General features: G+C 44.9%; 1 protein-coding gene across 1 annotated transcript; it reads right to left on the bottom strand.

Annotated features, from left to right (window-relative positions):
* Positions 1-15: 15 nt before the first annotated feature.
* Positions 16-18,874, bottom strand: stox1 (storkhead box 1). Its single transcript, XM_064317328.1, has 4 exons — positions 18,264-18,874; positions 3,904-4,056; positions 1,203-3,453; positions 16-516 (listed from the first exon to the last, which is right to left on the bottom strand). Exons 1-4 carry the CDS (start codon positions 18,592-18,594, stop codon positions 375-377), a joined length of 2,877 nt encoding a protein of 958 aa, XP_064173398.1. The 5' UTR covers positions 18,595-18,874; the 3' UTR covers positions 16-374.
* Between the last annotated feature and the right edge of the window lie 7,569 nt (positions 18,875-26,443).

The following is a 26,443-nucleotide window of genomic DNA, read 5'->3' as shown; positions in this document are numbered from 1 at the left end:
ACCAAGACAAGGAGATAATTCTAGACTCATTTGTCACATTTTAATTCCTGGCAAATGTCAACATGAAAAGTCAGAAAATGAAGTGTTGATAAAATATTGAACTCATTTTAGGTTTTAAGACCCCTAAAGTGTAAATTCACAGAAAACCTTGGGACCTCAGAAATAAAAGTCCCTCTGACAGAAAAGTACAAAAATATTATTTTACACCAACAATCCATCATGCACAGGTCTGCAAATACACAATATAGGGTATGGATACTGAGCACCAGAGACATGGTAACCGTTTAAACTTCTATACACTGTGTATACATTTACATTTATACAATAAGACTGGAAGAGCCAGCGCTGAACGTCATATACAGTAACTGCAGTGCTCATACGTTCATGGTGGACGCGAGCTGCAGTACAGAGTTCTGGGGCCTCATGGAGTGCAACGTCTCCAAGTCCTGCAGGAAAATCCGCTGCTTCAGCCCTTCCACAATCCCCGAGCTGCTGGAGGTCAGGCTGACTCGAGTTCTGTGGGGTAAGGGGCGGGGGGGAAACATGAATGGTGTGTAACTCACATGACCACTTAAAATAAGTAGGCAATCCTGAATATTACAGTGCCCATTAATAGTTTCAGAAAGAACTGAAGCATTTCATACGATAGTTCTGATTGGGAGGATTAGTGCCTCACATGGGTACCAAAACAAGGAGCATGAAATAATGCTAAATACAATAACACATAATATAAAGTAGGAACTGCTTACAGTACTATAAAATAAACTTTTAAATGCAGCTTGCAATACGTCACATTCCTACATTTAATTCTGCTTCTAAAATTTTTTATAGTGAGGAGACAAACTTGAATTTTTATGCATGCAGTCTTTATTTTCATTAGGCATGGCCTGCAGAATAGACAAATAGATGTTAAATAGGTGTTAAATCATAGCTTTTGTGCGACTAATGCTCAGCTCACTTGTCAAGTACTGTATTACTGAACATACAGGCCAGCACAGCTGCCAGATTCATCTGCACATTATAATGTGGAGGAACCGTTTTCTACAGGGTGCAGTTTAGTGTAGAGTACACTTTAGTAGCCACATCTGATTTCTAGATAAGATTTCCGATTGTATAAGGCCCTAGATGGAAATGAACTTTAAGAACTGTAATCTCAAACCCAGGTTAAAATGTCCCGATTACACTATGACCCTTACGCTCACCTTGGAGAGTCGATCCCGCTGTCCCCCGTGCTGCTGTGGTTCTCCACCGCCTCCCCCGCGCCGGCTCCTGCAGGGGCGCCCTGACTGGCGGCGGCGGGACGAGGGCTGCCCGCGGCTCCCTGGTGCTCCAGCTCCTCTGGCCGTGGGCCGCAGCCCCAGCTGAACGACCGGCTCTCGGCTTCATCGGCAGATCTGTGCAGCGTCTCCGTGTCCGAGTCCGCCTCGCTGCCCTGGCAGCGGTCGAAGATGCAGCTCTGGACCGCTCCGTCGGGCTCTGCTTCTCCCCCAGGCAGCAGCGGAACCTGGGGGGCCTGTGCAGGAGCTCCATAAGCCTGGGACACGACTGAGTGCCGCCGGGAATCCAGCTCATGCCACCTGCAGTCCACTTGTTGACTGGTTCCTAATACAGGCCCCTGGTGCACCCCAACCTCCTCCAGAAAAGCACAGTCCCGGTCCCCCTCAGTAGAGGACTGCTGATAGGGGATCCTTTCTGATTGGCTGACATCGCTGCCCTCGTTCATGGAGTCCTCATTCAGATAGAGGGAGCTGCAAGCATCGTCATCCTCCACCGCCCGCTGGTAGAGCGCCTGGTCTTCATCTGTGAAGCTGTCGCTCTCTGTTTGTCCCGAGTCTACCCGCAGGCCACCGCTCTTTAATGGCTGTGGAGTGTGCTGCTGTGAGCCACAGTGACTGAGGCTCTGCTTCACGTCTCCCTTGCCATCTAGCTGTTGGGCAGACAGACCAAGTCTGTGTTGGGCGGTGGTATTTGGCCCAAATGGGGAGGCTGCTGTACTGCTCTGATGAGTGATTTGGGGTGGAAGCGGATGGGCCATAAGGTCACTGTCCTTGTGGGGTGCCTGCTTTGTGGGGTGCCGAGGATGTAACCTACCCCCCGCGTTCCCATCCTGAGAAACCTTATGCTTTGTACCCTTCCCATTATCATCCTCTAAAGCCCTGCCTCTTGCTTTAGACTCTGTCAGTTTCTTCATTTTGTCTTCTATTCTCAGAGTGCTGGTCTCCGGGTAACCAGAACTGTAGTCTCCAAGAAGCTCTTTGACTGGTTGGCTGTCTAATGTCAGTGCCTCGCAGGACCTGTCAATAGTGGTCACTGGTCTCCCAGTCCTGTTGGTGGATTTCTTTGTTTGGGATGGATCCCAGGACTTTGACCTGTGCCCCGCGTGCTCCCTGCTGTCCCCCGTCTGCCTGCTCTCTTCTGGCTTCCTCACTGGCCTACCCTGGAATGGGTTGTCAATTCGTTTCTTAAACACATTTTTGGTGTCCACAGGAGAAGAATGTTCATAAGCCCGAGGGACTGGTTCATCCACAGCCACCTCAGATCCAAGCAGGGAAGGAACGTGGTCCAGGTCCGGGTCAGCGGGGCAGCCTAAATCTTTCATCTTCTCCCTCTGCTTCTCCCTGGAGGAGCGTGTTTTCCTCTTGCTGCGGGCAGCCCTGGAGGAGGACCTCTTGCCAGGGACCTTGGCTGACGGGTGCCGCTGCTTGGAGGTTAGGATCTCGGTGGACACGCCCCGGTCGACCCCCTTGTCTCCACCCTTGTCTCCACCCTTGTCCTCCAGCTTCTTCATCAACACCGTGTGGCGCACCAGGTTGTCCACAGTCAGCTCGGGGTTAATGCGTCTGATGATGGCATGCTCCAGGTCCCGAGGCAGGTTGTTCAGGTCTTCCTCGTCCCGAACAGGCCACTCCGCCGGGGGGAACTGTCCGGAGTACGTGGCATACTCCTTCTTGGGCTTCTCCTTCTTTCCCACGTTTCGGCGGAAGAAGCTGAGGCCAAACTTGCGGCCCGGCTTCTCCTTGTCCTTGCGGCTGGTGGTGGACTTGCTCATCTCACTGGGCTGGTAGTGGGTGGCCGTGGAGGTGGACTGATGCTGGATGGAGGGCTTGGGGTCCCGGGGCCACCGGAGGCTTTTGGCTGTGCTCTCGGCGACGGAGTGCTGGTCCAGGACGGACGGGGCAAAGCAGCTGCAGGACTTGCAGTGCGCCACGGAGGGGGGGTCGGCAGTGCTGTCCATACAGCTCTCGCTGCTCAGCAGGTAGGTGATGGGCGGGGGGGAGGGGAGGTCGTTCTCACCAGAGGTCCACCAGTGCTTGTCCTTGACAACGCTGTTGGTGATGAAGTAGGTCTGTGGAGTCACGATGAAGTAGCCCTCACCTGTGTGGTAGATCTTCCTCTCCTTTATCAGAGAGCCCAGAGCATTGTACAGGATATCCTGGGTGGGAATGGTCATACCTGCAATGGAATTTTACTTTCATGTAACTTAATTTGACTCTTTTTGCCCAATTTGGAGTTTCTCAATGCACTGCTGTATAAATGTCTACCGTGTACAAATGCAGACGCTATGCAAGTTGCTCTGGATAAGAGTGTCTGTTAAATGCCTGTAATGTAATGTAACGTAAGCCAATGTATAATGTCTCTCTGGATAAGAAGCACTGCTAAATTAATGCAATGCAATGTAAAACAGCAGGAGGGTAGCTGTGTTTACCAGGCTGTGTTCCCCTCAGGACATAAGAGAGCCCGAGCCTGTAACTGAGCACCAGCCTAAGCCTGTGCTGGGTACCTTTACCAATGGAGGCACTCAGAGGTCCCACAGCTCTTACAAACAAAATTTCTAAATGACAGGACAGATACTGCTGGACAAACAATAGTTTTGCGCCATCCGCAGGTGCGGGAGGAGGTTACCTGGGTAAGCCTTCATCATGTGGCTGAACAGCGCCTCCTGGCTGACGGTGACCTGCGCTGCGTTCATGTCGGATATGACAGAGCACAGCACTTCAGAGAGAGGGATGAACTGGGACTGCACGGTGGGAGCCATCTGCATGGGAGAGAGGTCACCTGGAACACACACACACACAAGCGTCATTATCTCAGTCAAGAGGACAAGTTTAGTTCTGTAGTCCACACATATGTTACTTTAAGCCTTTAAATTGAATCACCAGCTGACTGCTCTGCACTATCTGTGAGACCCTGGTGAGCATCATCAGTAACTCAGCCAAGTGTGTGCTGTGAACAGACAGAAGGCTGGGGAAGGGAATCTTTACCCCTGGCACTCAGAGTGCAGCTGAAATCATCCATTCACAGCACACAACACAGAACAGACAACGCTCCTAAGACGTTTAAGCATGCCACCCTCAGCCGTGCCAGTAGATGGCGCTCTTCCCCTTTTCTCAATGCAGCGCCACGTTTTGCGGGAACAGCTGTGAGGGAGCACTTTCACACAGGATCAAGAGGGGGGTGGGGCTGGTGAGTGACTGACAGCCTCAGGACGGTAAAGAACACCACTGTTCCTGCGCTCAGAGGATGTCCTGTCCAAATCCCCTCATTGTCTGTGTGCCTTTTTTTTTTTTTTTTTTTTTTTTAAAGAAAAGAGGAAAAGAGGACCTTGACCTCAATGCTGCTGCAGGAACATGACATAACCGTGGGAAACACAGAGTGGCACAGAACAGAGCAGGCTCCAGCAATATTGAGAATTATCAATATCAATATACTGATGGAAAATATCTAAATAATTGAATATATTCAATATTTCATGCCAAACCATGGCATGTGATCACATGTGTACTGGAAATAAAATGCTACATGATCCAGTAACAATTCACTTCATCATTCTTATAATAATTATGTTTTTCCCCCTCCATTTTTTTTACCAGAGTTACCAGAAATGTAATCCAAAAAAACCTGTTTTGCAACATTTGACAATACAGGGGGAATTCTGCCTTGGAAAATTAAGTCTTAAGCAGACTTAAACACATTTTACACACTTGACTCAAAATCATATCCTGATTCAGACCCTCCTGGTGACCTATAAAATAATTTGGCTCTGTCAATCATACACTATGATGAAGCTGCGCTTTGTTGTATATTACAGTACACATGATTGTTTTATTCTGATCATAGGAACAGAAGAATAATATTGAGTACCTGCCAATCATTGTCACTCAGCCAATTGTATCCTGATGTTGCTAAGGTAAAATCCAAACTTTGTTTATACTGGCATTAAGTTGGTTTGTATTCCTTTTAAAGTATTCGCTCAAATCAGCTGTGTGAGAATTGACAACAAAATCTCAAGACCTATTGTTTGATTGGCAATGGCTTTTAAATTACCTATTTATTCCTGATACTCCCAAAAGACAGTATTTTTAGAAACATTAAAGTCTTTAAACTATGAAAAGTCTGGTTGTCGGCAAGCAAGCACAAGTTGGTTACTTAGTTGGCTAGCTAGCAATGTGGAAAAAATGCTCCTGACTTGTGCTAACGAAACCCTGATTGTGTTAGGTTTGGACAGGAAATCCTATTATAGCGTTCATTTACAATACTTTTTAAATATAAGGTCTGTTGGGAAACAGTGAAAATTTCATATGAGCTTCATACTGAAAATCATCCCTGGACCCTAGTGCAGAGCAGCACAGAGCAGCAGTACAGAGCAGCATAGAACAGCACATAGAGCAGTACCGAGCAGCAGCATAGAACAGCACATAGAGCAGTATCGCGCAGCAGCACAGAACAGCACAAAGAGTGGGACAGAGTGGCACACAGAGCAGCACTGAGCAGCACACAGTGTGGGACAGAGTGGCACACAGCAGCAGCACAGAGCAGCAGTACAAAAGTCTAGAAATGACAACTGAATCTTATTTGAACCTGATCTAAAAATTAAAATAACTTTATCACTCTGGCTGTCAAGGATCAATGACTGATCCTCACAATGCTTTAAAACATCTTTTTCAGTACTGTTGATACATTTAAACTGTCCGTCATTAAATGTACAGATAAATTTTGTTATTATTTACCCATTTCTGAATCACCAAAAAGTATTTAAATATGGCCATTTTGGTAAGTGAGCCAAGTATGGTGTGTCAAACAAAACATTTTCGACTTATAGTCGGACCAAGAGCTACTGCTCACAATGTTCACTGGACCAATGGGATTCAGGCAGACAAAAGACCTCATTATTTGCATTTCAAAAGTTCTTCCAGAGTATGTTTGTGTACTGGAAGAACGGGACAAGGAGGCCTGGGGCAAATGAAAGGGGGTGTAGATTGGGGCTCCTGTTCTCTCAAACATTAGCAGGCGTGACTCTATTTGGGGATCACTCTTGTAACTGGCCTCTCTCCTGGGGGAAATGGCTCTTTGGATCCCTGTAACACGAGGAAGCGCGTCCGACATTCGGGCTCTTTGTTACATACAATGCGAGCACCACCGCCCCTCGGGTGCCATGGTAACACCTGAAGCGGGGCAGGGGGGGACTGGTGGCGAGACGAAGTGCGCAAGGCCACAGCGCTGCTGATGGGGGCGCCATGCAGAACACTCAACTAAACAGGGATGGGGGGGGGGAAGTGGGGGAGTGACTCCATGAGTGCTTTAAACAGCCATATCAAGAGCCATCTCATATCAAAATTTCTGTATCCATCCCATGAGGAAGTTCAGTGCAGCATTTAATTTATGGATATTAATGGCACAGTAAGTGTGCCCATGGAAGTGTGCCTTTGAAAGACAAACAAATTACTATGCAATGAGGACTATCACAATATATCAAGATTTTACCCCCTCAGACACATCAACTCAACCACAGCAACTCAAGGTGAGAGATATGGTGCCCAATTGAAATTGAAATTATTTACAAATAATGTGAAATACTACCAATGAAACTAATTGATCCCAGCCTCTTCACTTTCTGTACCATTTTAGCATCTCATTAACTCTCATACTAATTCAGTACCTCATTAATACTCATACTAATCAATATCTCATTCACCCTTCACCCTTAAAATATATTTTATGAGGGGGACCCAGAATTAGTGGTTATCTACTCAGATTACCGTTAAAAACCAGAAACAGAAATCATGTGACCCGTGAAAAACCTGCAGATCAACTTACATATTTACATAGAGCGGGTGTCAGATGGTCAGGTGACAAGAGAGACAGAAACCGGGGTTTATGGGATTAGCAGCTGTGTAAGCAAACTGTGAGTAAAGTGTAAGAGTAGGGAGCCAGGGACTGTGCTCTCTCCCAGTGGGAATACGGTATAATAATGTTACCCATAATGTGAAACGCATAAACAATTAGTGTGGTTATAGCACACATACAAAATCATCTCTTAGTTCTGAGAGTGAATGTTTTTCTTAAAATGGTGGTACTTGTGTGTTGACTCCGCCCTTTGAGGTTAAGGTGAGACATTAATGTGGTTCCATTAACTTGGGAGCATCGCTTGGGCGAGCAGTCTAATGCAAGACCTTAAAATACAGCCTCACATAAACGCAGTGTCCTCCTCAGGGTTACGCTGTGATTGCGCTACACCACACTGAGCCCTGCCCCAGTCCGGCTGAGGGGGAGTCTGGATGCACTAAAACAAATCTGGAGATGGCTGGAGAAATCAAGGTTTTTTTAAAACCATTATTAATGTCCTTTTTTCAATCTGGGAGGGAGCAGAACTCCTAAAATGGAGCTGAGAAAGAGAGAGCGGAGCTGGCCGGTGTTCCCTGCTATGGCTGTAAGCCCAGGCAAGGGCAGGACTGACTGGGTGGGGCAGATGCCTGCATGCTGAGAAAAGGGCCTCAGCTACAGGCCCCAGCAAATGGAGTCCAATGCTTTAGCTAATAATGACACCATACGCTACAGTCAGCTACATGCCCCAGCAGACAGAGTCCAATGCTTTAGCTAATAATGACACTGCACCCTACAGTCAACTACAGGCCCCAGTCCATGAATTACATTGCTTTAGCTAATAATGACACTGCACCCTACTGTTAGCTACACTGCAGGATGAATGAGTTGTATAACTGAAATCATACTCCAGGGCTTTTAAAACCCCAACTGAATTATGACAGGCAGACATCTACATCAAGCACTCTGCTAAAGAGTCTCTCTACTCACTGACTGATGTGATCCCTTACAGTCACAGGAATCACATTTGCAGAGTTTGATTGCATTATGGGATGCCTTGGCACAAACACTAGGCTGATTCAGGGAGTCCATGCTGAACAGACCAGCAGAAATCACACTCTCACTGAGAGCTGTGTCAGAGCACACAGCTGCTCCGGACACATCCCAAACCAAGCTACCTTTACTTCTTACCTTTACTGCTGTCCTTAACTTCTTACACTATATGACCAAAGGTATCTGAACACCCCTTAGTCTGTGGCCGTTTTACATGGTTTGGGCTAGGCCCCTTGGTTCCAATGAAGGCTAATCTTAATGTTACAGCATACAATCACATTCTAGACTATTCGGTGCTTCCCCAACAGTTTGAGGAAGGCCCTTTCCTGTTTCAACATGACAACTCCCCGGGCACACAGCAAGGTCCATATAGAAATTATTTTGTTGAGAACAGTGTGGAAGAACTTGACTGACCTGCACAGAGCCCTGACCTCAACCCCATAGATCACCTTTGGGATCAACTGGAAAGCCAACTGTGAGCCAGGCCTAATCGCCCAATCAGTGCCTGACCTTACTTATGCTCTTCTGCAGCAGCACTCCAACATCTAGTATAAAGCCTTCTCAGAAAAGTGGAGGTTGTTATAGCAGCTAAAGGGTGGACCAACTCCATATTAATGCCCATAATCTTGCATGAGATGTTGGATGTCAGATGTCCACATACTTTTGGCCATGTAGTGTACCTTTAATTCCTTTCACCATCAGAAAAGCCAACAAACCTCAGATCCACATACCTGGTTGTACACCCCACCCTATGTGAGACCTGCTTTAATGATCACACCTGGCTGCCCAGTAATACAGCGCGCCTGAACACCACACTGTGATTCGCTGGACCTCTGCCCAAGTTATTGCAGGTAATTATTAGCCAAACAGAATAGTCTACTGTAAGACATCACATAACAAGAGAGCAGAGAACTGACTTCAGTTCACAGCATGTTTGTGTGTGTTGTATACCGGTTGGCCGTATGTTTGTGAGTGTTGTGTACAAGTTAGTTTACTGTGTACAATGTTAGCCTCTAGCATGAACATTCTCAGAACTTTTCCTACAGGCTACAGTTTCCACGGACTCCCAACCCGCAAAAGCATTTAACCGGAACACGCTGCCCGTTGTGCTCTCACAGTCTGGCTGTGGGGGCAGCACGGGGTTGCAGGGTTCCCTCCCCTCCAGTACAGCAGTTTATCATCATATTAATAAACACACTGGTGATCCCACACATCTGAGTGTTCATATCCAAACCCTCACACACCTGACTGCACGTATCCAAACCCCCACACACCTGAGTGTGCATATCCAACCCCCCAAACACTTGAGTGTGCGTATCCAACCCCCCACACACCTGAGTGTGCGTATCCAACCCCCCCACACCTGAGTGTGCGTATCCAAATCTCCTCCCACACCTGAGTGTGCGTATACAACCCCCCAAACACCTGACGGGGCGGGGCGACATAGCTCAGGAGGTAAGACCGATTGTCTGGCAGTCGGAGGGTTGCCGGTTCAAACCCCGCCCTGGGCGTGTCGAAGTGTCCTTGAGCAAGACACCTAACCCCTAACCTCTAACTGCTCTGGCGAATGAGAGGCATCAATTGTAAAGCGCTTTGGATAAAAGCGCTATATAAATGCAGTCCATTTACCATTTACCATTTACCTGAGTGTGCGTATCCAACCCCCCAAACACCTGAGTGTGCGTATCCAACCCCCCACACACCTGAGTGTGCGTATTCAAACTCCCATAAACCTGAGTGTCTGCGCATTGAAACTCACATTAACCCTAACCTAATCCACATAAACTACACAATCCTGTTTTTTTTTTGTTGTTGTATTAACAGTAAACACTGTAATTAAATATTTTGAGCCCTTGGGGTGTACAGGAAATTTGACTTATTCATTTACAAAATAAATGAGAAAAAAAACCCAATGTTTTCAGCAAAATGATTTTGAATGCAGTGTTATAAATACCAATACCGATAATTCATTACCTTTTATCTGATCATAATTACAATCTCTAATCCCCCTTCTAATCACACACACACGCACGCACCCTCCGTGTGCCAGCACAGCCTGTTCTCTGGGCCCACATTTTCTCGTATTTCTTATCTCCTGCACCTGCTTATCCCCTCCTTCGCTTTTCCAGTACACCTCCCTGCCTTTCAGAAAACCCAAAGCTGCAGAATCTTATCGGCAAGAACACACATCAGCTCTGTACAAATCGCATTCTCTGCAGCTTCCACCTAAGCAGTGTGAGAGTGACCGATGGAAAGAAACGTCTATGGTGCCCGACATGCCACAAAGCCACTCTAGGCTGCTGAAGCCTGCTTGGAGGGTCTCTTCTGCAGCAGCTGGTGAGCAGGCCACGGCATCACTGAGCACTGAGAGTTTAAGAGTCCGTCCATTGTGGTGGACCAGAGTGATTGTGAGGGGCCAGGCAGACTGAACATCTCACCTCAAGAGTTAATCTTTCAAAGATCTGTCCGCTAGACCTCCCTTTCAAGGTGGAGCCAAAGTGGGAATGTCGCAGGTACACACCAACACGCTTTCACGCTGAATGTCAGATTAACTCCAACACAGCTTTCACACTGGGAATGCGTGGATACACCCAACACGCTTTCATAGCTGAATTACGGATCACACCAACAAGCTAATTGGGAATGTCAGGGATTACACACCAACACAGCTTTCACAGCTGGGAATGTCACAGGATTACACAGCAACACAGCTTTCACAGCTGGGAATGCCACAGGATTACACACCAACACAGCTTTCACGGCTGGGAATGCCACAGGATTACATACTAACACAGTTTTCAGGGATGGGAATGTCACATTATTACACACCAACACAGCTTTCACAGCTGGCAATATCACATTATGACACTGTAACCCAGCTTCCATGGCTGGGAACGTTGCAGGATTACAGACCAACACAGTTTCCTGTGAAAAACAGAGCATTTATTTTGCCATTTCCTGTGGCGTGCCACCAGCTATTCCTTCATACAGTTATAGAAACATGCAATTCCATTTGGCTGAGTGAGAAACTCGGGGCAGCTTCAATGTTGGAGCTGAAGTACCAACACTGATAAAGGTGAAGTGAAGTGGACCCACACACACACACACACACACTAATATCAGGAAGAGATGACAGACCCAAGAGATTGCATTTTAAGGGAAAAGAGGAGGTAGACAGAGCTAGACCCATTGTACACATAGAGAAATACCAGGAATTCACCCAGCCAAGTGCACAAAGCACCAAATTAAGTGAAAATTGTTTAAAAAGAAAGGGCACTGCACGATTTAGCATACCACAGGTAAAACCAGGACCGCATCAAATTACCACCTAAAGAAAAGCTGCTTTCCTGCTTACAATAGGGGGGGGGGGTTGATGGAGGGAATGCAGACGAAAGAAAACACCTGCCAGACAAATGGTGGGGAGAGACCGAGGCCCTTCCGAACATTTGTCTCTTAAAATTTGTTTTCACAAACACAACTGGCTCACAACACAACCTCATATCATACCCAATATTGAGTGAGAGGACTTTTTCCCCAAAAACACACTTATTTATTCAGACAAGCAATGAAATAGGCTACCTTCTGAATTAATCGCAGACAAACCTCAACAGGATATCCTAACCTTTAAGAACCTTGTAGCTTATAAAGATAAAGCAAACTCCCGTCTTGTAAGTCAAAGACAGCCCAGAAGGCACTGTTCCCATGAGTATTAAATCCTTAATCTCCAACAAACTGCCATGTATGTGTGTGCACCCCCCCACACACATAATCTCCCACTGACTGGCAGGTATGTGTCCCCCCCACCCCCCACACCTAATCTTCCACTGACAGCCATGCATGTGTGTGCCCCCACCATACACCTAATCTCCCACTGATTGCCATGTATGCCCGCCCCCCTCCTCAGAATTCTTGCTTCTTCCCTCCCTCCCTCCTAACAGAGAGAAAATGCAAGAATCCTGGGTTTCCGTTTCACACAAATCGATCTGTGAAGTTGGGCCATTCCTAATGTGTTTGGAGCAGCTGATCCGGACGCAGCACGTAAACGTAACCCTAAGCATTCCCACAATCCCAAACAAGACAAGCTGCTAGTGTGGCTAAGATGCTCCACTAACAAGTGCTTAAGTTACTTAATGCGTTTACATCCAAATACATCGAATGAAGGGAAAGTGTATGACAAGAGTAAAAACAGAATTCCATCAGGAGCATGAAGGCAAACTGCACTAAATGATTGTAGGGTTACACCCGAATACTTTAAAGAGAAAAACGAATCCGCCAAAAATAAGGCGCACACAAGTAAAAATAAATCAATGATCCCCAAAGTGGTACTCATGTACAGGAATAGGCAGTGGATTTAGCTGTTGGTTGTGAGTTAAGTGCTTTTCTATGACTGTCAGTAAACTCCACCTAGCGCAGTTAGGGTTAGGGGTTAAGGGTTAGGGGGTAGGGGGAAGTGCAGTTTGGGTGAAGGGAGCCAGCTTCCTGAGCAGGGGAAAAGGATGTAGAGATGGCACAGAACTGCCGTGTTCGTGAAAGGGGGTCAAACTTATCAATGGAGGATGTGGCCTCTCTTCCTATGTGGTCTAATAAAAGCATACTTAGTCAAGAAACAGTAAACACACACACAAGTACACACACACAAGCATATCAAGTATACACACAAACACTCAAAAAACACACACAAGCATGCATGCAGAAACACACACACCAGACTCATAAACGAAAATTCTGGATTAATTTTATCACCCCAAAGTTCAACAGTACACCAAAAAGTCACCCATTAATTCCCCAACCACACCTCAACAACAAGAATGCCAGACTCACCCATTTTTTCTCAGCTTTTAATCACTTCAAAACACACCAACTTTACAACCTGTGAAACTAATCTGAGGACAAAGGTTTTTCAAGCTCAAAACGGTAAATGTTCAAGGTCTATTTTCAAGGCTTATTTCAATAAATGTAAAAATGTTAAGCTTTCCCTACCCTTGTTTTTAAAGTAGCAGAGACGTGTTCAATTTTTACATTTTTGATAAAAATCAGGGTTCCTAGGACGAAGCTTAGCATCAGTCGATGGGACGGTAGCTGTCATGGTCCATTTTATCGCTATGGCAACATCTCATTGGCACCATACTCATACTGTGAACGTGGAGCAGACACACGTACAGGTAAAACCTCAAAACTAGTTATTCCACCATGTTAAACCAGAGCAAAAGCAGTTGGCTACCTGCCAACACTCCATACCCCAGTTTATTTCCCCTGAGACAGAGTCACGGTCATATCTGTGAAATTCCAGTGTACATGGTTCATTTTTTTTCTAAAGTCTCATGCCTAGACCCCGTAATTACCGCTTGCAGTAACTTCAAAGATAATTTGTGCGCATACGTACACAACAGTGCGATTTAATGAAATAAGAAAAAGTGGTCCTAATGAGGGAAATGTTTGTGTTCTTTTACAAGCATATGTTTGTTGAACTTTGACCCCCCTGTATATGAGGAACATCTGGCGTATTTATTTGGTGTGGTCAGCGGTGACCCCTGGGGGACCGATGGGGTGGAGGGCAGGGCTCAGCACACGGGGACAGCAGGGCATGTCACTCAGAGAGGAAGGCTGAGTCCTGAGTGCTTTCCACGGTTAACAGGGCAGAAAAGAAAGCCCTAAGCCTAAAAAGAAGCTGTAATCTTTATGAAAAAAGAACCCGTTTGGAACTTCCCTCCTCATTAGAGTCCAAACTGCAAGTTTCACTCACATTCATCCAACTGAAGGAATGGCAAGAGAGGGACATAACACTTTGCCTTTGACCATGCACTCGCAGAGTGAGAAGCATTTCCAGTAAAAATGGCTCACAGAGGCTGATGGGATACATGATCACATCCATCTTGCCTCCCTAAAAGTCCACTGCAGATACAGAGCAACTGCCAACCTTACATTTTCAAGGATCTTTCAAAAATACCGGCTGAGTGAATTCACACTGTCACTTGAACAAAGTTCAAAGCAAATAGACATTGTTTCATTTTTTTTAATGATACAAGAAGGGTCCATTGTGCAGAGTGATGCTGGACAACTAATTACTATAGAGATGCTTAGCATGAATATTTTACCCCCGGGATTCTGCTGCTATTTCAAGCACAATCCTGCAGTTATTTAATAATGCAGAGGCCGCAAACAGACATGGCGAAGGAGGCCTCCGATTTCACCTGAACACACAGGGTGAAAAGCAAGGCCGATCCACAAACAACCAATGATATGTAAGGCTACAAAAACACTTGGGAGAAATAACTGACTCAAATGAGCAAGACTTATGTGAAAAAACTTGCATTATATAATGTCTCCAAACCTTTAGTCATAGAATAACCTTAATCCTATACCAAGGCCTAGATCACAGCTAAAGGAAGCTTCAAAGACTCATATTTTCTTATTTAGCAGCTAAACAGTATAATTAAAATGCCACTAAAAATGAAGCTCCATCAAAGTCTGAGTCTATGAAATACAGACACATACTTTGAGAGATTACGCATTTAGATGCAGAAACTATATAACCTTCATTTTAACTGTATCATCTCCACATGAGCCAGCATATCAAAGGATGCTAATTTCACTTATAATATAAGACATACAATGGTATTATAATTCCGTACGGGTGCTGGTAGACATGCATTTTCAAACGGAACACAACTATACCAGAACTGGACAACATTGAAATCCAGAAGCTATAATCTTCAATTTCTTACATCATTGAAGGACTGCTGTGAGACACAAATGATCCCAACCAGAAGTTCTTTAACCCAGCGGCAGTGAGAGAGAGATGATCCCACACAGTAAGTCCAGCCAGATCTTTAACCCAACAGCAGTGAGAGAGTGAGTGTCCCACAGAACATGTCCAGCCAGATCTTTAACCCAGCAGCAGTGAGAGAGTGATCATCCCACATAACATGTCCAGCCAGATTTTTAACCCAACAGCTGTGAGTGAGTGGTGATCCCACACATCAGGCAAGTGCCATTTTGTGTGAACATCATGGTGGTCCTTCGGAAGGCAGAAAAATGGCTCTTCGTCCTCATTTTACAAAAACGAGCAGTGGCAGCCTGGGAACAATCACTCTTTTACTTCCAGGGACAGAACAAGGGAACCAGCCTCATAAATCAAGTCTTCAGATTCCTAAAGCCAGCATTACATTAACCCTTTCCTTCATGCCCAGCATAACACAAGCACATACCATTATCCACAAACCTGGACTTGACTTTCTAGGAACATTTCTGTCAATTGGCAACCTAAAGGAGTTTTGTACAGGAGGGAATTCACTACATATCAATACAACTATATCTCAAAATCATGACTGGCGCAGCCATTTATCTGCTGATGAGTGTACATTACCTATCATAAGAAACTCGTATACTGGAAATTCATCCTTAGCAATGAATTTTGAAAACTGAAATTAGAAATGAAGAGATCCATTAGATTCTCAGATAGGACGTACAATTTGCATTATGTGTGTGTGTTTATGTGTGTGTATACGCCTGTGTGTGTCTGTATCTCAAGAACAGCATCTCTTTCAGACTCTGTATCCACTTTAAGGGGGACAGTTTGAGTGCATAACAGTCGAGCTCACAGCCAGTGTCAGGGATCTTGCTCTAACCCCAACCCTTAGCCCAAATCTCTGCAGCAGAATGTGTGCACATTAGCTGTAGCGTCTCAGACGCACATTAAGCCCTGCAGATCTGTGCTTCTATACAGACCCTGGGACAAGAGGGAGGGGAGGCTGGAGACACTGCAGTCATACTCAACCCCGCCCATCGTAAAAACACACTACAGCCGTATTCAGCTCTGTGCATAGGAAAGACACATTACAGTCATACTCAACCCGCCTCCCCCATAGGAAAGACACACTACAGTCATATTCAACCCCCCACTGTAAAAACACACTATAGTGTGTAAAGAGATGTGGAGCTTTTTCAGCAACTGTCCTTTCAATTATACTGCTTGTCCTGATATTGGAAAGCACAGATCTAGTCCATACAGACCAACTAACATGCCAAATAAATAAAGCTAGTGACATATATTAGCAGCTGCTATTGGGTTTGCCCCATACCAAGAGAGGAGGAAAACTAATATTACATGGCAAATTAAGTTGATTGTTGTTCCAGGTTATATTTGTCACAAGTCTAATTAGATTAAATAAAACATCTTGTGCCTTATTACACAACTAGTGCAACAATGCAATACATGATTTACAGAACATGCTGTCATTATTTCCAGTGAAAAATAGGCTACATCCTGAGATGGAGTCCCAGACCCCAGTGCTGGTCAGGGCAGAGAGGGGTAAAGCAGGTCACTGCCTCAGGTTAGACTTAAATATTCAGAATCAGTGGGGAAAAAGCTCTCTTTCCTCTCTGTATAGACATACAGACAATGAAAAATCTACAGGTGATTCAGCCAATTTGCATCAAAAACTAACTTGTATAAAGTTTTTTACTGTATGTTTTCAACAAATGCAGGATATTGACAGTTAACAAAAACATCTTACAGTTCCGATGTACCAATACTAAAGAAACCTGATACAGATGGTCAGGTCCATGTGCAAGTTTATCTGAAAGGCAAATATTTGTGGGAATTTTCATCAAAATGAAGGGAAAATTGAAAGGATGATTGACATTGATATTGTTATGACAGTATGGTGTAAGTGCGTTAAAGATTATTTATATAGCACCTTTCAAATTCAAAGTGCTTCACATAGGCCTAAAACATATATAAATGAATAACTAAAATAGATACATGTAAAATAAAAATAAAAACAATAAAACAAACATACAAACAAAGCCACACAACAAAGACCAAGCAGGGACTTTAACTGAACTTTACTGTACTGCGGTCATAAAACACTTCATGCACTTAAATATGGGCCGAATGCCAAATAAAGGCCTAATGCTAAAGCCTTTGTTCCTGAAAAGGCTCCGTAACAGTTAGACATGTGTTATCTAGAGGGCTGCACATTACAAAGGGCCCTAGGTAAACAGCTCAAAAACGTTGATGCCCCCGTTAATCTGTGCAGCTTGCTTCTTCTGGAGTCGCTAATAAATTCGGCAAATGGCATTTAAAAATAGCAGAAAAAAGATAATCAGGCCATCTACAACAATACACATTCCGATATATTGTGTTAAATGCGAGTATGTATAGCTAATCACAGATAGGGACAGACAAACAGATGCATCGCAAACAGCCGAAATGACAGGGCAGTCCGTCATGCAGTTTGTCCTAGCTAAAATTCACTCAGTTTCCAAAAGTTGGTAACTCGAAATCCGCACGAGACAGTTGCATGAACACTATGGACTAAGGATTGACGTGTACAGTTACAACAATCAAACGGAGAAGACCACAACCACAGCCTACTGGCTGCCACAATGCAGAGCACTGGACAGTTTGTCTACGTTCCCACACTTTTCATTTACTATTGCACAGCCACACTATATGTCTTTGGGAACTATTTTAAATTATGCACGCCAAAATCACTGCACAAGAACACAGATCAGTTTTATAATGGGCAGGCGATCTTCGAGCTTGGCTTGCACAGTAAATATAACAACGTTGATTTTAAGCTCAATAAATTCCAGAACCTCGAGGAAATAACAAGAGCACAAAAACGATTGAGTTTTTCTGTAAGAAGTGAGTATCAAGTAAGCAAACTTTCCAAAAAATAAATAAATAAGGTCAGGTTAGGTGGGTCTCTGATCTGTAGGAAGAGATTCTCGCCCCATGCATGTAAACACGAGAGAAAACAGGAAACCGAAATAACTACAGCTCCGGACACTCGGTTGGATCTCAGGTCCTTGTCAATTTTCACGCCTTTATTGTTTTATTCTTTTATCGCGGCGGGCTGCTAAGTGCAATGTAAACACCGTTTACTCTACAGTTTCACTCGCATGCATTTCTTCCAGCGTTCCGTCAACACCTTGAAAAGGTTGTTACACTTCACGGAAATAGGGTTTCAGTTACTTTTTAGTAGTGTGTTATCAGCAATTGAGGAATGTTTTGCTATTGGAATGCATCTTAAAAACAACAATGAAAGTATTTCAGAGGAGAATTATGCGCACTAATGAAGGAAGCCGAAATGGAGACTTACCCACAGCTCGGATGTTAAATCCTCTCGGAGACCGCAGCGCCCTTCGCATCCACGCTTCCCTCACTACTTCCAAATGGTTCGCATTCCCTTGGACTATGAGCACAAAATTCTCCATCCAGCCCTGGAAATAAACCTCTGCCATGGCTTTGACCAGTCTCTTATTCCAAAAGCTTCGCATGTTTTGCGATTTAAAATCCGCAAAAATTTCTCTACCGCTCGCGCTGGACGCATTGTATTTCCCCCCAGCAGTTCTCGAGCTCTCTTCGTCCTTACCAAAGACCAGCGCGAGAGACGCCGGGGACAGCTGCACAACCCGCTGCTGTTGGGACATGATTCTGATATGTTAACGTCAAAAATCTCCTTTCATACCGAAAACATTCGCGTGAAGACCTTCCCCTCTCTAAAAGTATCGGATGTTTCGCCGTTTACTTCCTTGATCCAACCTACTATTTGTCACATTCCTCCAAGCTACTACAGAGGCTAACCTGTAGTGTAAATGCCTGGATAGTTTCTTCTCGCTTCCAAGGTAACCCGTGATGACGGTGGCAGAAGGGGCGGTATTGAGAGAATTAGGCACTGAAGATAGACCAATTAAAATAGTTAAACTTGATCACAAAGGCGTGCTTTGCTTGGGCGTAGGTTACCAATCTCGAGGTCAGGTGCAAATAAATCGTCTGGAGGTGTTTACAACTGTGTTTGGGGTCGATGCATTTGACGTCATACTAAAAAGAAAAATGGATTATTTCGACGTAATTTTTAAAATAAATTGTATGAAAGTATGAAATCCTGTTTTGCAAAGAATGTTAGTCATTTGCTGGTCTAATAAAAAAGGATGTATATGTACAATATTAATTTGTAAGTTTGTGTGAATGCAATAAATCATTGGTGTATTCCACCAGTATTTTTTTGCTAAATTTAATTGCAATTACATCTCTTAAAAACGATACTGATGCACTAGCGATGCTAACTTAAATAATCTACTATACTGAAAATACTGAGCCTTATGTAGGGTGTGTGCGTGCGTGCGTGTATTTCGGCTTCAAGATTTTCCCTGGTGAAAATACCATTCTAGACATCCAGGCAGCAATACAGCAATTTTTAATGCGGATTTTAAACGGGAAATTTTTAAGTGCATCAAAATAATTGACAGATAATAAAAATCCAATATTTATACAGGTCATTGTTAATGTGGAGCTTTACACCAGGAATTAATATTCTCCACATTAGGAAAAGACACCACCCTCAAAGATGCCAACATATATTTTATAATGAATCATGTTTAGTTTTAGTTTTTACTTTGAGCTGACACCACTGCAAACGGATTAAAATCAGATCCCACATCTCTCTCTCTCTCTCTCTCTCTCTCTCTCAGGGGATGGTACAAACACTGGGCCTCTGTTCTGGGGTTTTCACATAAAGTTGCAAACTTCTCCGCATCCAAAAGCATTCTGGGAAGTTTATAGGCTCTGACACAAAAGCAACTTTTGTTGAGGGCTTCTATCGCAGCACAGTGTTTCCTGGCCCGTTGTCTTGGGTTACCACCTTGGTAACAAGATGGCAACACCCTGGCAACATGCGGGCTACACACTGGAATATGTTTGCAACTCACCAGCACACTGGCAACACGCTGGAACATGCTGGCAAATGTTCCAGGTAAATATCTTTCAGAGGGACATATAAAATACGTTACAAGCTCAAAACAAGCTTGATGTAAATGGACAGAAACTAGTTTATATTTATCGGTATAATCTGGTGGCAGAAAGTAAATATGGTATACTTACAGAAAGGCATATATGGTGAATAGTTTTGCCATTGTGCGTGCCAGAGCTTGTGTGTTGGGGTGCGTAATAGAGAGTGTGTGTGTGTGGGAGCGTGTACCAGATTGCGCGTGCTGGAGTGTGTCACATCAGTCACAGTGTTGGTCAAGTGCACATGTGGTTATTTTATTGAACAGTGACTGGAGCCTTCAAATCAAAACAAAATAAAAGCCATCCCTCCAAACCCACTGGTAGCAAAAGCATCACATGCTGGGACACTTCATATATTAGAGGTACAATCAAAAGAACCCAAAGCTTTGGTTTTACATGACTAGGGCCCCCTGAAAGGGCTCTCACTTTAAGGCCAGTCCTGGCACAGGATATGGCACCTCTGAACATTTCTGCAAGATATTACCACAGGCAATTATAAGAGATGTGCAACTCACCAGAACAAGGGGAAGAAAGGGGCATGTAGGTCAGTGCATTCTGGGTAAAAAGGATTCCCACAGCAGACCCCTGAAGGACAGGCCCTTTTGAAACTTGCTTTTCTCTCCCCCAGTCCCACGCTGTTTGGGAGTGTCAGGAAGTGAAAATCAACTGCATGTCCTGAGGTTACATTAAACATCCAGGAAGGAAACAGCCCTCTGTGTTGTGTTTGGGCCGAGCTTTGTTTAGCAAACGTGTCACCAATGTCAGACGGCGGTGGCTTTTTCCAAATTAGAATAGTGTATATTGGCAGCAAAATGACTGCGCAGATGTGAATGAATGACTGGATCTAAAACCCACTTCCTCTTTCACATTTGGCAGCTGCAGGCCCCAGACACAGAACGCAGACTTGGACCTTAACCCACACCCTGTCATTTAGGAAAATGCAGCATTCAGTGTGTGACCACAATTACAGTACATATTAAGTTATACTGGATACCAGTTTGTAGCCCAGTTTCCGTAATGGGCGTGTGAGCTTGATCAGCATACATCACATGTCACTCAAGTCTAGCATGCTTCTAGAAACTTGGCTTTATGGGTCTTCGGTTGCTGTGCTTGTTGGCCGGACATCGAAAAAGGCAAGACCTAATTTGCACGTCTGAGTATCTATTGCTTCTGCAATCACTGTAAATAAGCCTTTCAGAACAAACCTATGTACGTTTAACCCATTGCCAATTCGTGGACCTTTGTCCCCACGTCAACCGTGGCAAAATGTGCGGAGCTCATCGAGATCCAGTGAGTGAGTTTCTATTTGTTTAACCTGAGGAGGGAATACTTTGAGGTGCTGTTACCATGGTGATCAGTGACCTGCCCGGAGCTGCCAGAGATCAGTGGGGAAAGTCTAGACTGTCTGGGGGGTGGGGGGGGGGTTCCAATGAGTGATTTGGGTAATCTGTTCATCAAAGGAACGCCTGCGCCTTCAGTCTTCACTTAACACGTGCAACACCTGGACACACACACGTTCGACGTGGCTGCTCGTAGGGCTGTTCTTAACGTTGCTTTCACAAAGGTTCCAACGTGTCTTAATGTTCTTGTTTACTCCGGAGGAAGTTTTCTCATTAAGTATGCAGCTCACCAATCTGTGCAATTACAGGGGCACACATGGTTCGCTGCTGCCCTAGAGAGGGCAAAGGACGCTTTGGTCTGCTTTCTCTCAGATCTTTACTGTGTGTATTGATGTACAAAAAAGCAGCAAATACACACAAGGGCGTTTTAACACAGTCCAGACTTCCGACATAAAATATATTTTTTTTAAAAATCAATGTCCTGCTCAGTGCAGACTTGAAGGAGACCCGTAATTCAATATGAAGAAAAACAACCCACGAGCGACCGTAATGAGCGCAGTCCAGCTCGTAAAGTTTAATTGCGTCAGTAAGACCTTAATGGGTCATCTTGCTTTAATGTCAAAGTTTGTAAAAGCTTTCAAAAATGGCACTTAACTCCCCGGTCACACAAATTAAATTGCTCCTTGGTGGGCCGGGGGGGGGAGCATTTTTCTAAAATGGAACCAGTGTCCCTTCCTTGATGGTTGATGTGTTGAAGATGATCCTGCCAGACCTCTTGGGGAGAAAAGCATTATTTGACACACGTGTTTTACTGGACTGTGCTTCAGGCCACAGCGCACAGGCCCATAGGGAAGTCAGAGGTGACACTGTGCTAAGCACCAACATTGATGTGCTGAGTTTGACTGAATCTGCCATGGGGTGGCTTGAGGTGAAGCTGTGTTGCGTTCATGAATCAACGCAAGGAACATCTCCCTGCTTAGGTCACGTGGAGTACCCTATGTCGTTGCAGTATTGCCAGAATGTTGGGATGGAAGGTGGGGGGGGGGGGCACCAGCTGGGCCCCTGGTGCAGTAAAATCCCCTGTGGTCAGAATGTCGTTGGTTTTTCACTTTACCTTAAGGCTACAGCAAATGGTTGAAGTCCTGGTGTTTATAGAGGTTCAAAATAAATAAATAAATAAACCTCACAAATTTAAGGACTTAATTAGCTGTATCTCATGATGCATCATACCCCAGAATCAATCTGACCTCTGATGTCTGAAAATGGGGAGTTTAACTGAATTTAGCGCTAGATAATGGTAATTCCACCATTTGCTTCTCATTAGTGTCAATGGCACTCCCATTCTTCTCTCTTCAAAGAGTTCCATTATGTAAAAATAATGGAATTTTTGCTGTAACTCTTTGTGAAGGGAAGTAAAGCCACCACACATCCATGGATATTTTTCCACAACAAAACTCAAATCAACCAGATACATTTTTTTCCACTTTCCCCAGGAAAAGCAGTGGAGCGGGTCAAAGTCCCTTCTTGTGTTGTGATTTGCATGTAATTAGGCCCCACGGAGCTGTGCCTGCCACCTGCAGTGTGTCAGTTGTCACCGCTCCTCCAAGGCCATGACTGAACAAACTTCACCATTTTATACAGAAGGACCAAGTGTGGCGGGGGGGGGGGGTTACTGCCGGCCCTGCCGAGGGCCTCCAGATCAGATCCTTCTCCGGTGAGGAGACGAGTGCCCATGCGTGCAGCTGTAAGGGCACGAAAGAGGGCCGCCACCCCAGCCATTCACCTAAAGACCCAGCCCCTGTGGTCCAGCCGGAGTCAGCCAAGGTGGGAGACCAGCATGTTGAATGTGCATTCAGAGTAATTAGACCCCGCTCCCCCACCCCATGGAAATTCCAGTCTGGCTCCCCTCACACCTTTAACTACCTCTCTCTGGAAGAGAGAAACTTTAAGAATGGCTTCAAAGAGCCAGAGTGGAGGAATGTCAACAATTCATTTTTTTATTCCAATGGTGAACAGGAATGGAAATTTAGCTTAAGTTTTTTTTTGTTGTTGTTAATTGCATGTGAGTGTCAACATACCGCTTCCAGTGCCACAGCTTTAAAGTGAGAATGGGAGAGTTTTTTTGTTTTGTTTTTTTGTTATCATTTTCATGGCAGACGCTGTCCTTCAGGGTAACATAAAAGGGACCTATTAAAAACCTCCTTTCCACTCCACACAGGAGAGGGATGTTGGAATATTGAAAAGAAGCCCATACTGTAAGGACATTTTAAAGCACTCAATGTAGCACCAAACAACCTGCTTTATTTAGTTTTTCCTCTGAAGAGGCACTATTGTAACACTAGTAAGTACACAGCGGTGAACATGAAATCTGCTACATTTTTCCCAGTTTAAGCGACCTGGACTTTTCCATCTGCAGTTTTTCCAGTTTAAAGGGTGTGGATTTTTCAAGCTGCCGCTTTCCCAGGTTAAAGTACGTGGGCTTTTCCAAGGTCTGGAGGATTTTGCATTCACATGAACAGAAGCTTTACAGAACAGCAGGGAGGGCAAACAGAGTGCCACAGACAAGCTGAGCTGACATGTTGGGCCCCCCCCATCTTGGAGGTGTGTGTGTGGGGGGGGGGGGGGGTCAACATTAAGCTTTGTCGTAGGCACCTGCCCTCCCTCGGCCCTGAAGCTTGGATTGTTGCAGTGAATGCAAAAATGAGCTCCAGAGCTGGAGGAACGCAAAGTAAGAGGAACTACAGACACAGACTGGGGGAGCATAATGAGATATGAGCAGAGTAACACAGCCCATTCTCAGGAGGGGAGTAACACCTCCACATTTAGGAGGGGAGTAACACCTCCATACTTAAGAGCATCGAAACAGCTCCACACTTACAAGGAGAGTACCACCTCCACATTTAGGAGCAGAGTAACACCTCCACACTTAAGGGCATAGTAACAGTTCCACTCTTATGAAGAGAGTAACACCACAACTCTTAGGAGGGGAGCAACACCTCCACGTGTAGGAGCAGAGTAACCCTGACCCTGGGGCCTGAGGGGAAGGGGGGCTTTTAAAAGAGAGGGGGGGAGGGTTAGAAGGAGTGAACATAAAACGTAAGATCATTTTTTCAACATAGGCAGAAAGCAAAGGGAATTGATTAAATATATTTTCCCAACACAGTAATACTGTTTTTGAATCATTTACATAGTTTACACCACAAGGGTCACTGCTCAAGTTAAACAAAATAAAATTGTGCCTTTCGACCCCATCCTATGAATTAATTGTTATCGAGAAACAAACCTTAAATATTCAGCATTATAAGCCCTTGCAAAATCACACAATGCAACTCGAATATCTCGTATCTGCAATGTCTCATATTTGTGCCAGAATTGTTGAGAGGACAGATTCAGTAAAGTATTTATCAAACAAACTGCCAGAAACAAAAGGTCTTACGCAAGAATGTCAAAACATTTTACGTGGTTTATCTGGGAATGTTGCTGCTTTTGTTACACGCTAGTGCCGAGGCAAAGATTATTTCCGTAAATATTACCAGGTCCTGACCCGGAAAATGGGTGGAGCGTCTTCCATGGAATGCATGCGTGAAAGGGGCAAAAGCCATTGCTGGTCCAAGCCCAATTCACTTCACTGTAGCCCCTTTTAGCACAAGCAGCCGAACCCTTAAATGTTCCGGCAATTTTCCGTGCCACCCTCATGTGTGAACATTTGATTTTCCACGTAAGACGTTCCGCCAATCCTCCGAGTCAGGATATTTACATCAATTGCCCTGCGTTGCTTCAGGTAGACATATCCAGCCTTGCCTAATCTATCCAGAACAGTCACGTCATGTGTGAACAGACATGACATTTTTCCATATATGAGACCAATGCGTGAACGGGGAAAACCACTACCAAGCTTACGTTCTGCACCCAGCTAGGCACCATGATATTCATGCCACACCTTTTCCAGTCTTGGACTTTCAGTCTTTATGAGCATAAAGCTCACCCTTGTTAGGATGAGCTGTTTTATTACTGAATCTGAAAAAAACTATTGCTGGACTAAATAGCGTAAGTCCTTAAAGGAGCTAAGTGATTCTATCTTTTCAAATGACGGAATTCTGCAAACACTGGACTTTCCAATATCTGCCCATTAACCACAAAATTAAATGAGAGCCCAAAAAATGTCAGTGCTTAATAGTGACGACCCCTATTGCTGAAAACTTTTTGACAACAAAAAAATCCAGATTTTTCACGATACACGTGGGCCAAGTTCACGGCAAACACAAACATAACGAACCAACATAACCATCCTTCTGAGCCATAGGACTGTATACCAATAACTTGGTATCACAGCGTTATTAGGTTCTCAGTGCATTTTAACCCCCTCTCCACCCCCCACCCCCCACCCCCACCCCAACCCACAGCCGACGATCCTGCATTCAACCGAGCTGCCCCGAGACTGGCACTTTTACCCAGGGCTCAGTTCTGGGGAGTTGGGTCTGGACAAAAGGGCCCTGTTTTCTGAGCAGGAGGGAGGTTCTCTGTACTGCCCACTGTTCCAGGATCCTGTTTCAAAACATCCTTCCAGACCCTGAGAGTCTCTGTAACACACTGATCTCAGAGCTCAGAGTCTCTAACACACTGATCTCAGAGCTGAGTCTCTGTAACACACTGATCTCAGAGCTCAGAGCCTGTAACACACTGATCTCAGAGCTGAGTCTCTGTAACACACTGATCTTAGAGCTAAGTGTCTCTGTAACACACTGGTCTCAGAGATGAGAGTCTCTGTAACACACTGATCTGAGCTAAGTGTCTCTGTAACACACTGATCTCAGAGCTGAGTCTCTGTAACACACTGATCTGAGCTAAGTGTCTCTGTAACACACTGATCTTAGAGCTGAGCCTCTGTAACACACTGATCTCAGAGCTGAGTCTCTGTAACACACTGATCTTAGAGCTGAGTCTCTGTAACACACTGATCTTAGAGCTGAGTCTCTGTAACACACTGATCTCAGAGCTAAGTGTCCCTGTAACACACTGATCTTAGAGCTGAGTCTCTGTAACACACTGATCTCAGAGCTGAGAGTTTCTGTAACACACTGATCTGAGCGAAGTGTCTCTGTAACACACTGATCTTAGAGCTGAGTCTCTGTAACACACTGATCTCAGAGCT

Source organism: Anguilla rostrata, chromosome 18 (assembly GCF_018555375.3).
Source record: "Anguilla rostrata isolate EN2019 chromosome 18, ASM1855537v3, whole genome shotgun sequence".
NCBI classification, from domain to species: Eukaryota; Metazoa; Chordata; class Actinopteri; order Anguilliformes; family Anguillidae; genus Anguilla; species Anguilla rostrata.
Note: the sequence above shows the minus strand (reverse complement) of the source record. Positions and strands in the feature narration are given on the sequence as shown.

What these genes read in the sequence shown, in the direction of transcription:
- stox1 (XM_064317328.1), bottom strand. Translation starts at nt 18,594, where the DNA reads ATGTCCCAACAGCAGCGGGTTGTGCAGCTGTCCCCGGCGTCTCTCGCG. An exon ending in CATGATGAAGGCTTACCCAG is followed by an intron (nt 3,454 to 3,903) that starts GTAACCTCCTCC and finishes ATTCCATTGCAG; the next exon opens with GTATGACCATTCCCACCCAG. An exon ending in AGCGGGATCGACTCTCCAAG is followed by an intron (nt 517 to 1,202) that starts GTGAGCGTAAGG and finishes CTTACCCCACAG; the next exon opens with AACTCGAGTCAGCCTGACCT.